This window comes from Ranitomeya variabilis, chromosome 1, assembly GCF_051348905.1.
Source record: "Ranitomeya variabilis isolate aRanVar5 chromosome 1, aRanVar5.hap1, whole genome shotgun sequence".
Lineage (NCBI taxonomy): Eukaryota > Metazoa > Chordata > Amphibia > Anura > Dendrobatidae > Ranitomeya > Ranitomeya variabilis.
The window spans coordinates 1,053,671,430-1,053,683,709 of record NC_135232.1 but is presented as its reverse complement, the minus strand read 5'-3'; the positions used below and the strand labels follow the sequence as shown (position 1 = coordinate 1,053,683,709).

The following is a 12,280-nucleotide window of genomic DNA, read 5'->3' as shown; positions in this document are numbered from 1 at the left end:
TTTTCCATATTTTCCAGTAGCCAATCAAATTTGGGAGCCTCCCATTTTAAAAACGGATCCGTCGTAAAAACGGATGCAACGGATGGTAAAAACGGATGCAACGTATGCAACGCATCCAGTATTTCGACGGAAACGTTTAGCGGATTTGCGACGGATCCGTCGAAATGCTGTATGCGTTGCATACGTTTTTCACTTTTTTTGACGCATCCGTTTTTTCGGTATAAAACGGATTTGCGACGTAATGCAGTTAACGCTAGTGTGAAAGTAGCCTAAGGTGTTTGGAGAGCTCTTCATGTTGCTTTCTCAATGAAGTTGCAGACACTGATGGAGCCGTACTTATGCCGACATCATATGAAAGATCATGTGACAAAAGATCAGGTGAACAAAAATAGTATTTCATTTAGATTTACAGTAACAATTTACCACATTTAGGTTCTTTGCATAAAATCAAATTTAAAATCCATTTTAATTCCAGGTTTTGATGTAATTCCAGGTTTTGATGTAACAATGCAGTGAAACACCAAGGGGGATAAAACTTTTGTGAGACATTGTACATCATATCATAGAGTCTCCAACTGGTGCAATACTATAATGGTTGTGCAGTAAGATCTCAGCTAAGCAAATAAGGACATGTCAGGACCGTGATTGATTCCCAGTGGCAATCAATAGAGTTTTGAACGCAGTCCCAGATGTGACCAAGAAGAGACATGATGTAAATCAAGATTAAGTCAACAACAGTAAAGCAATGTTATCAATATTTTATGTAGATCCAATTTATGTTCTAACTCCACTGAAATGAGGAATCCAAAGAGATTCACAGATCTGTGAGGTGCCCAAGCGAGGTAGTAGTGGACGAGCTGCTGCTCCTGCATGCTCTGGCACCCTACAGGAAAATCATGTCCCAGTCCCAATGTGCTATCAGGTGTGGGGTGCATCACACTCACTTTGGCCAATGGCCTCCGGTGACACCAGGTTCTCATCTTCAGGAACCACCAATCCAGGGGACACCAAGTGCTTTTCAAAAGTCAATAGGTCACAGTCTTTCCCTCAGGTACAGGACATAACTTCATCCTTAATACTCGTTCCTGATAGTGTATCCCTTTTCCTGCTGTCTCCACTGCCTGTAGGGATTCTTCTCCACCAGCGGCAGTGCACCCAGATTCCATCATCCTCCTCCTCTGAGGATCCGTGTCCATCTTCCCCTACAGGCCTGCAGGTTAAATGTGCCTGATTGAGGTTAGCACCAAGCTCAAGGTCCCAGGTCCGATAAATGGATCCGCATGAAGGAGTTGTAGGGCAATCCACTGCCCCAAGTGATAGGCCCATGTTGACCCGAGCCGCACTTGATGTCCACGAAAAACTTGCTTAAACCTTCCACTACTCCTAACCACGCATAACCAGAAAGTACCTTTCCTTTTATTAACACTATTCCCCTCCCATCTGTGGGTCTGTACCAAAAATGAACTATTCCTTACCCATTTCATATCTCTACAGTATATTGCTAATAATCCTTTTATCTACTAAAAACACTTCTCTTTATTCAATATCTTGGGGTTTCAGAATTTGCCCTGCTATTCTACACATTACTATAACACAATATATAGGGATTACACACATACAAATTAAATGCGTAAAACACATAACGTTGTTCACATTATACATAAGCATATGGTGGTTATCTTCAGGGTAGGGACACCGCACACTCGAGAGTTTTTCATGCAGATAATCTTTAATGATTGTACAACACAAGTGCAAGTGGCGGACAAAGTGAAGGCATATACAAAGAAACGACTAACGTTTCAACCCACTCAGGCCTTGATCACAAAGTAGCTCTGCATGAGGAAAAGAAGTCTAAATGCCACATGGAGATCACAGTAGGGACAGGTATATAGCAAGTTCCTTAGTAAGGGGACTGTCAGGGTGTTCCCGCACCTCCTGAGAGCATGTGTGAGCTCATACATGCTTGGATGGCTTGTGTTGAACAATCATTAAAGATTATTTGCATGAGAAACTCTCGAGTGTGCGGTGAAACTATATATCTACTATAGGATCCAGTAGTTTGTCACTCCCTTCCACCGGCACCTCTTCCTCCAGCTGTGGGCATGCCATCTTCTACTACATTTCAGGGTAGGGAGGGACGACATAAGAGTCCACACACACATCAGTAAAAAAATCATCTTATATTGTTGTTTCCCTGATTTGGTTCTTCTTGTTCTACGTTTCTCACCATTCAGCACAGGCAATATAGCACAACTGTACAGGTTGTTGCACTTTGTGTATGTGCACACGTATTTTTCAGGCAGATTCCACCAGGAACTTGCCCAAAAAAAGCACCGCTAAACTACCCAAACAATGAACATAGTGCACAGCAAGATAAAAACATCATTGGTGTGCACATATAGTCATTGTTGCTTCTTTTAACCACTTCAGGGTTTGGAAACTGTCAAGTGGTTAAAGTATAGTTTAAATTGCAGAAAAAAAGGACTGCTGTAAACCTGAAGTGTGTTCTTTTAGCACATTTTGCTTTTTTTGTATTTTTAAAGGGACTCTGTCACCTGAATTTGGAGGGAACAATTTTCAGTCATATGGGCGGGGTTTTCGGTGGTTTGATTCACCCTTTCCTTACCCGCTGGCTGCATGCTGGCTGCAATATTGGATTGAAGTTCATTCTCTGTTCTCCGTAGTACATGCCTGCACAAGGCAATCTAGCCTTACGCAGGCGTGTACTATGGAAGACAGAGAATGAACTTCAATCCAATATTGCAGCCAGCATGCAGCCAGAGGGTAAGGAAAGGGTGAATCAAACCACCGCCCATATGACTGAAAATTGTTCCCTCCAAATTCAGGTGACAGAGTCCCTTTAAGGGGGTTTTGGGTGTTTTTTAAAATCTATAAGACAATGAAGAAAACCCTAGCTTTTTTAAGGAAAAAGGTTTAGAACACACTCAAAAAGTTACCAAGGGATCTTCCAGGCATCTTTTTTGGCCTTTTATTAACTTCTATTGTAAAGTATTCAGCATCTTCCCAGTGGAAAATACCAGAACAATGGACACTAATTACTTTAAAAGTTTTAATTTTTGAAAGCCTGAAGCATTTAAAAGACGTTCAAAAGCCTGAACATATGAATAACAAATTGTTTTCCTATACAAATTAGTCAATTTTAGGGGGGGCTTGCTCTTTTTAAGTCATATTTTAAGCAGTCCAGCTCAACAAATGGCAGAAAAAGACAAGTTGTCAACAAATCCTTAAAGAAATATTGTCTGCTGTGTTTTTTTATCATGTTTTTTGTGTATGGGGCATTTTTTCTGCTTTAATTGATGCAGAAGTCAAATTTAGGATGTGCTTCAAAAACCAAATAAAAAAAAACTCTGACCATGCCTCTGAAGCAGTTTTTCATGCAGAAAATCTTCAAGGCCTGACATGCTTCTTCTTATTCCACGTTGAGAAATACAAGTATAAATAGCACCATGCACACTATAGATGTGTACCATATTTTTCAGTCTATAAGACGCACCTAGGTTTCAGAGGAGGAAATTAGAAAAAAAATAAAATTGATGAAAAAAAAAATGTGGTCAATTCTGAACTTAATATCCCCATCCTGCTATGCACAACCCCCTCATCCTCATCCTGCTATGCACGGCCCGCTAATCCCCATCCTGGTGTGCATGGCCCCCCTCATCCCTATCCTGGTATGCATGGCCCCATCTTCATCCTGGTATGCATGGACCAATCCTTATCCTGGTATGATTGGCCCCCATACCCAACCTGGTATGCATGGCCCCTTCATCCCTATTCTGGTATGCAGGGCCCCCCATCTCTGTCATCCTTATCCTGGTATGATTGGTCCCCATCCCCATTCTGTTGTGCATAGCCCCATCCTTATCCTGGCATGAATGGTCCCCTCATCCTTATCCTGGTATGCATGGCCCCATCCCTCTCCTCGTATGATTGGCCCCCATCCCTATCCTGGTATGCATGGCCCCATCAGAAAAACATTAAAAAAAAACATAAACCATTATACTTACCTTCCCAGCGCTCCCTCACAGTGTCTTGTTCCGATGCCAGCAGCTGCTTTATGCTTTTAAGCAATGCACAGCAGGGACATCATGGACTGCTAACAAACAGAGGACAGCTGACGGAGTACTCACTGCTCTCCATGTCAGGACTATGTGCGTGGAGAGCAGTAAATATTCATTACTCTTTACTAGCGAGAACAGTGTTAGCCGCAAAAGCCGGCTTCCTGCATCTGCTGGGTGTCCACTACTAAAGGGAATGAATATTCTCCGCATTCCATGCCCATGGGCAAGGAATGCAGTGAATCTTAATTTCTCTTTAGCAGTGGGCGCATGAGTTAGTGCAGCCGCCACATTTTTGGAGGAAAAAAGTGAGTCTTATAATTCGAAAAGTGCGGTATTTAATAGGTGGCTTATTCAAAGAGTTTTTGAAGTTGGTTTTTTTTGTGAGAATTTTGGAGTAGAATCTGTTCCAAAGGTTATAATCATAGGGAGATTTTAAGTGAAGTTTGGAACAGACTCTGTTCTAAATTTCACATGAAAAACCTGTTTAAATATCTTTTGAATAAACTTCCTGGTCCTGCTATTTACCAGTTTACCATGTACTTACTTACTTTTCTTCCACAAGTAACAACATGTGAATTCTTGAGGTGTTTCTGCTTGAAAAATATGCTTCCATTTTTTTAGTGAATACATTTAAGCAATGCAAAAGTTCACAAGACTTTGCTTTTTAAAGCACTTTATCTTTATTTTTTAATCTGGAAAAATCCCTGTGAGAAAACTTTGTGTGAACAAAACTTTGGATAAGTTCACATGTAGTATTTTGACTTGGATTTTGAAATGGATCTGCTTTAAAATCCGCGTCAGCGATATGCAAAGGTTTATTACATGGATTTTAAGGTTTATCAGTTTCAAAATTCACATAAGAAAAAACCTGCCCTAAGCACAAAAACTGTGCCAAAAACATAGCAAAAACAAACAAAAAAAAGATTGCTTCTTTAATGCACATCTTTTAGCCTATAAACAGATGGCATAGTAGAAAAACAAAACAGCAGGTCAGCATGACCTATACTGAAATAGCCTAAATATTTTTAGCCACTGCCGGAAATTTGCTTTAACCGACTTTGTGATAAAATAACAGATATGAAAACTAAAACAACAGAAAAGTAAAGCAACAATCCGACTTCACCTCCCATTTCTCAGTTTGGCAATCTCCATTCACTCTTTTATTTGATTATGCTGTTATGTGTATCTGGACCCGTGTAGTCTTCATACCAGGTGCACTAACAGCTCAGTGTTACATTGAAGCTTCACTCACATTAGCGTATAAATACGAGTGCAATGCGAGAAGACATCACATTGTAATCTGACCAATGTTATTCAATGAGTCAGTGCTGATCCTCGAGTTTCTCCTCTCTGTAATCGCCATAAGGAAAAAAAATCAGAGCATGCTGCATATGGCCAAGTATATCGGACGAGACTCGTCAAGGCAAGTCTATGGGTGCAAGAGATAAAATTGATGGCACACGGACCAGACGTATGCCGTACAAATTTTACGCACATATCAAAGTAACCATGAAATTTCATCAGCCAAGTACAGTAAAACCACAGCCAGCACCACCCTCAGAATACATAGATGGATAGATATCATGCAGATATATGATTTCACAATCCCTCTACATATGATAAACTCACACCCTTTACGGCCCTTCATGTGGAGTTTATTCTACAGCTTTTTATGCTTGTTTAACCTAATAGATAAATGAAAAAAAATGAAGTCGGGTTTCCCCTATTTTATGAAACCAGCAAAGATAAATCAGACAGCTGTGAGATATTATCAGTTGGGAAGCCTAAAAATACTAACCCGCAGTGGCCCCATAAGTGGCCATCACATTAGATGTGCCGATTCTGGAAATTTGGATTTGCCCTGTCTGATTGCCCCAGTGCGTTGGCAATCGAGTAGTGTGGTTTGGGGTTGATGTCAGCTGTGATTTGTCTATCAGACACCCCCATTACTAACCCAGCAATCTAAAAGAAAAAAAAAGAGGAGCACATAAATAAAGTTAGCTCATCTTTTGCTTGTCTGTGTGCAAAGAAATAACATCTGTGACAGCCTAGAGCCTTGGGATACATTTCAGCTATATTGTACATGAGTGGTTCTGGCATACATTACAATAAACTTGTCACATGACGATTGGTCACTTATCTTTTACTAAGTGCTTACCTAGCTTTTTAAAAAGTGCAAGTGAAATAGAGGAAAAAGTCACAAACTTTTGTACAAAATACAACTTGCATGAAAGTTAGACTCCAGTTTCCTGGCATACATGTGATGAAACATTCACCTCCATCAGTATTCAGACATGAAACCTCAAACTCCATTTTACAATTACTGTACATGAACTGAAGCTCATTCTATTCCATATACGGTACTTTTACAGAGATGGGTCTTCATCCACTACTATCATCAGCCACAGTGGATACCCATGCTAATGCTGTGTTTACTGTAGAAAAAAAATATTATATTGCCTGTTATGTCACTACAACACCTTTATGTAGATGTACAGCAACATTTAATGCATTATCTTATCTCAGGCTTACCATAATGTGTTAAATGGAACTTGTCAATGGGTTTTTGCCATTTAATCTGAAAAAAGCAAAATGTAGGGGTTGAGAGCCTGATTCCAGGGATGTGTCATTTATTGGGATGTGTTCTGTAGTTTCAATACAATTAGTGTTTTACCAGCAGGAGATTCTCACTAGAGGACTAAGTCTCAAGTGTAGACTAGTCCAGCCAACCCCGCCCCACCACTGATTGGCATCTTACTGGACTTAGGGTACCGTCACACATTGAAATTTTCATCGCTGCGACGGCACGCGTTGCAATCACGGCGCTGGAGCGATGCCGAAGTCCCCGGGTAACCAGGGTAAACATCGGGTAACTAAGCGCAGGGCCACGCTTAGTAACCCGATGTTTACCCTGGTTACCAGCGTAAACGTAAAAAAACAAACAGTACATACTCACCCGTCGGTGTCCTTCAGGTCCCTTGCCGTCTGCTTCCTGCTCTGAGTGCAGCCGTACAGTGAGAGCAGAGCGCAGCACCGCTGTGATCTGCTCTCACTTTCCGGCCGGCACTCAGAGCAGGAAGCAGACAGCAAGGGACCTGAAGGACACCGACGGGTGAGTATGTACGGTTTGTTTTTTTACGTTTACGCTTGTAACCAGGGTAAACATCGGGTTACTAAGCGCGGCCCTGCGATTAGTTACCTGATGTTTACCCTGGTTACAAGCGAAGACATCGCTGGATCGCTGTCACACACAACGATCCAGCGATGTCAGCGGGTGATCAAGCGACGAAAGAAAGTTCCAAACGATCTGCTACGACGTACGATTCTCAGCAGGGTGTCTGATCGCAGTAGCGTGTCAGACACAGCGATATCGTAACGATATCGCTAGAACGTCACGAATCGTAACGTCGTAGCGATGGAAATTTCAATGTGTGACGGTACCCTTAAGCTACCAATCAGGGGAGTGGGCGGGGTTATACACAGTTCAGCATTCTGACCACTGCTGGATATACAACAGATAAAATAGGGATTCTATCAAAACTACACCAAACAGCCGATTAAGTGACACATCGCTGATATCAGGGTTTCAGTGCTCTTAAAAGGAGCAACTCGCAAGCTGGCTAGCAGCCGTGTTGGGATTAATCTGGGACCTTTCTGCCACCACACATGTATATTGAATTAGTGTTGGGTACATGATGTCTCGTCCTTCAGAAGTTCCTGATCGTCTCTTATATAGTGCGCACAGCATAGAACTCACACTGGGATATTGGAATTTCAAGTCTTTCACGTGAGCTTTTTGGGAAGAGAGATAAGATTTGCCCAGCGCTGGCACTCTAGGCAGATCTGTGCGAATAGCCTGCTGATCTATTTTTAAGCAGGTATTTTAACATTCAGACTTTCCACTGTGGAATTATTGGGTGTGAGTAGACTGTCATTTGGGGGGAAATATGAAGTCTCATCTTCTGCAGGGTTATTTTTAGGGGTAATGGAAAAAAAAAAAAAGACCAGGATTACATATCTGTCCATTCCGATATTCTAACTAGGAAACTTTTCTCTTTAAATAATTTCACAGTTGTTTAATACAATCGTTACCAAATAACTATATAAGCAGGGGTATAACTTTTATTACGAATACATTATTTTGGACATAGAAAGATTTCTACAACTAATATGGTAGCACAATGCATTGGATAGCATTTGTAAAAACAGAGCTGTTACCCCAGCAATCAATGAGGACAGACCTGATTGGTCAGTATAAGAAAATTCTGAATTGTATTTTCTTCCTTTTGTTACCAAAAAAGAGTTCTTTGTTGAAAATCTAAACGTATAACTTATTTTCATCTGTGTTCATTGCTTATAAATTGTGGAAGTAAATGAATCACAAGTCTTAGAACTAATAACTGCATTAGATTGTCACATGTCTGTGCAAAAATTGTCAAAATGTAGGAAAACTATATAATTGATGTCAAGTACACAAATACAGGCCCACATGACAAAGCACACACAGATGTAACTGAGATGTCGCTTATGAGAAGCACGGCTAAAAGGAGAGCAAAGGAGGCAAAATAGATATTCATGTAACAGAAAGAAACAAACCTAGCATATGTAGGAATGTAGGGTCTCTGAATTTATAGAAGAACATGCTGCTAAATGCAACTGAGCAGATTAGATTATCAGAGAGCAAATTTTTATATAAATGAAATATAAATCGTAGAATATCATTAACATTTGAAAATTTCAAAAGGTTCTAAACATGTTTAATAAATACAAGATAATAAATAAAAACAGATATACAGGGTATCCCTAAAGTCTGAATACATAGGCAAAAATACATATTCTCAAGAAATGAAATGTCTCAACAACATTTTATTCAATTAGATTATTAAACAATTTCTTCAATATGATTTTCATCATTTGCGATGCAAAGGTTGATATGCTGCAAAATTCTATTACAGTTAAATGAATTAAAATTCTAGCTAATGAGAATTCCTATGTGTCTGGACTTTAGGGACACCATATAGAATTAGGCTATGTTCACACGATGCGGTTTTTGCTGCGGATCCGCAGCGGATTTGCAGCTGCGGATCCGCAGCAGTTTTCCATGCAGGGTACAGTACAATGTTACCCTATGGAAAACAAAATCCGCTGTGCCGACGATCCTTTTTTTCGCAGGCAAATCCGCGCGGATTTGCCTGCAGAAAAAAAGAAGTACCATGTCAATTCTTTCTGCGGATTCCGCTGCGGGTTTCCAACAGCACCAATAGGAAACTGCAGTTGGAAACCCGCAGTGGAATCCGCAGTAGAAAAAGGACACAAATCCGCGGAGAAAAGCACCGCGGGTTTTCACTGCGGATTTTCCCAAAAAAGGACCTGAAAAATCTGCAGTGAAAAAAGGATCGTGTGAACAAGCCCTAACACTGCTTATGGCCTGAGAATGCAATAAAGCAATAGCTAATAGCTTGGTTGTCAAGTACTAAAGGTTGGTATACAAAAAAAAAACCAGAATGATAGATAGATAGATAGATAGATAGATAGATAGATAGATAGATAGATAGATAGATAGATAGATAGATAGATAGATAGATAGGATAGCAAAAAAGGGTGTAAAATTTAGTATATCTATAGCTTACAACACTCTAAAAAGGAAGGAAGGAAGGAAGGAAGGAAGGAAGGAAGGAAGGAAGGAAGGAAGGAAGGAAGGAAGGAAGGAAGGAAGGAAGGAAGAGCTAAGTAACAAAATAGTTTAGGTTTCTATACAAATTATAGATTGTAGCAATTCTATAAACTGACACATCTGTCTCACATGTTATTACTGTAATAAATGTTTTACTGATGAAAACTTAAGATTAGAATGGGAGCAGGATTCCTGCAGAGAGGAAGTTTGCGTATAATATACAGCATTAGGAGGGCATGTTAGAATGTGCTGCCTAAGAGAGAAAATACAGCTGCAAGAATTATATAGATGGCAAGAACACTGTGAATTATGCCACTTAAAGATTAATGTTCACTTTGTTCTTCTCTGGTATACTCCATTCAGTAGTGCTGAATACACAAATGCATTGTTTTCAATATTTGCACCCAGAGGATTATTAAATGTTTACCTTCTGCTTTATGGGAAATCACAGATAATTATTAAGTATATATAGAAGTGCCAAATTTCAAACTCAGCTCCACTACATTGGTAGATACGAGCTCTGATTCCAAGATAGCCAGCTTAACAGATAGCTGGATAAGAGAGAGACAGAGAGGGAGACAGAGAGAGAGACAGAGAGAGACAGACAGAGAGAGGCAGAGAGAGACAGACAGACAGAGAAAGAGACAGAGAGAGACAGACAGAGAGAGACAGAGAGACAGAGAGAGACAGAGAGAGAGGGAGACAGAGACAGAGACAGAGAGAGACAGACAGAGAGAGACACAGAGAGAGACAGAGACAGAGAGAGACAGACAGAGGAAGAGACATAGAGAGACAGAGAAAGAGAGCGAGAGACAGAGAGAGCGACAGAGACTGAGAGAGACAGAGAGATAGACAGAGACAGAGCGACAGAGACAGAAGTGATAACAAGATAGATATGAGACAGAATTTGTTGCTAGACAGTTTATACAAATGTTATTATCCTGTCAGTGACCTGGGTAACAATCTTTCATAGTTCTGCCACAACTTTTGCTTATGACAGGCCACCAGTGCCAGTAATCCCCCCCGCTCCCAGCTCCAGACCCCGCACTCCACAATGTCTCCGCAGCAAGTTTCACCTTCAGTTCTCCCATCACAAGTAACACCTCAGTGCAATCTGTGCAGCCCCCATGTGCAGCCCCCCATGTGCAGCCCCCATGTGCAGCCCCCATGTGCAGCCCCCCATGTGCAGCCCCCATGTGCAGACACTGCGCCCCCACATCTCTGTACCGCACACTTCTACCTGATGACAGGGGTCACCGCCTCCCGCTGGCGTTACAGCCCAGACCCCACAGTGTCAGCTCCCGCCTCACATTCTGCCGTTACATCAGGGCGCTGGATAAAGTTGGCGGCTGAGGTGACACAGGCACACCCCTCTATGGGAACCGCCGTGTGTCGGAGCGGAGTGCCGGCTCCGGTCTCCATAGTGTCGGTGTACGGGCAGGAGGACAAGGTGACATTAGGGAAATGCACAACACACATTCTAAGCAGCTGTAGGAGGCTCTGCACCTGGCACAGTGAGTAAAAGCCCCGACATGGTAGCCATCACTGGGGGGCTGCACAGTACCAGGCATGCCTTACCCTGCTGGTGCAGATGACCGGGGTGTAGCTCTCCTCCGCTGGCAGGCTGCTAAACTGTTGCATGGACAGCATGCTGAGTGCCGCTCACATCCCGCACTGCCGGCTCTCCTCCTCCCCACTCCGGGATCACTGCACCACTGGCCCTCCACGTGCTGAGGATGGAGGGTCCCAGCATCTTGTCAGCCGAGGACACGCCCCTGATGGAGCAACAAGTCAGGCACCCTTCATGTGCCGGGGGCTCCTCAGCTGCTGCCGGTCACCCCGACTGCCGGTCACCCCGACTGCCGGTCACACCTCCTGGTCAGTGCTAAGCAGCAGCCCTGGGACCAGCGACTGGGAGACACCTGGTCATCTTATCAAATGTATCAAATATACTACTAATGATCATTCATTCCAGGGGGCTGTACATAGATGGAACACATATAGAAACTACAGTGAACAGTGGCAGACTGAGGGGGATCATCCTGCCCTCCGGGTTACTTACCATCCATCTATCATCTGGTATTACCAAAAGAACAATTGCTGGCAGCCCAATGACCTTGACTCAGACAATCAGTATATGGATCTTCATGTCCTTAGACCGGATCTGTGCACAAGTTTGAGATCACTTAATTGGACCATACCCGAGCTTACACCAAGTTTGTAAGTTATTTCTCTATGGTAAGGGGATAATTTCCCAATTATTGGAAGTCGGACACCTGTGACTCCCGCCGGTTCTGAGAATGGGCTCTGTACGCCTGGTCTGAATAGAGGTCTAGTGTACGGTATGAACCTCCGAGCCATTCAGACAGGGCATTACAGAGTCCCATTCTCAGAAACAGCAAGTTATACCTTAATACAGCAAAAAAGGGGCAGCAGCGCTTACCCTGACCCTATACAGGTCACTACGACCACAAAAGAGGTTTTTTCACCCTTTTTTGATATAAGTTCTTACCTCATATATAATACA

General features: G+C 42.2%; 1 protein-coding gene across 2 annotated transcripts in view; it reads right to left on the bottom strand.

The window, feature by feature from the left end:
* Nucleotides 1-11,621, bottom strand: part of CORIN (corin, serine peptidase) — a 450,167-nt gene extending 438,546 nt beyond the window's left edge. Inside the window, exon 1 of one of the 2 annotated variants that reach the window (XM_077279814.1) lies at nucleotides 11,332-11,621. In XM_077279814.1, the coding sequence (XP_077135929.1) occupies nucleotides 11,332-11,403 (72 nt within the window). In that variant the 5' untranslated portion in view covers nucleotides 11,404-11,621. Of the gene's footprint in view, nucleotides 1-10,993; nucleotides 11,072-11,331 lie in introns of those variants that run through there. The other variant, XM_077279815.1, reaches the window with a different exon arrangement.
* Between the last annotated feature and the right edge of the window lie 659 nt (nucleotides 11,622-12,280).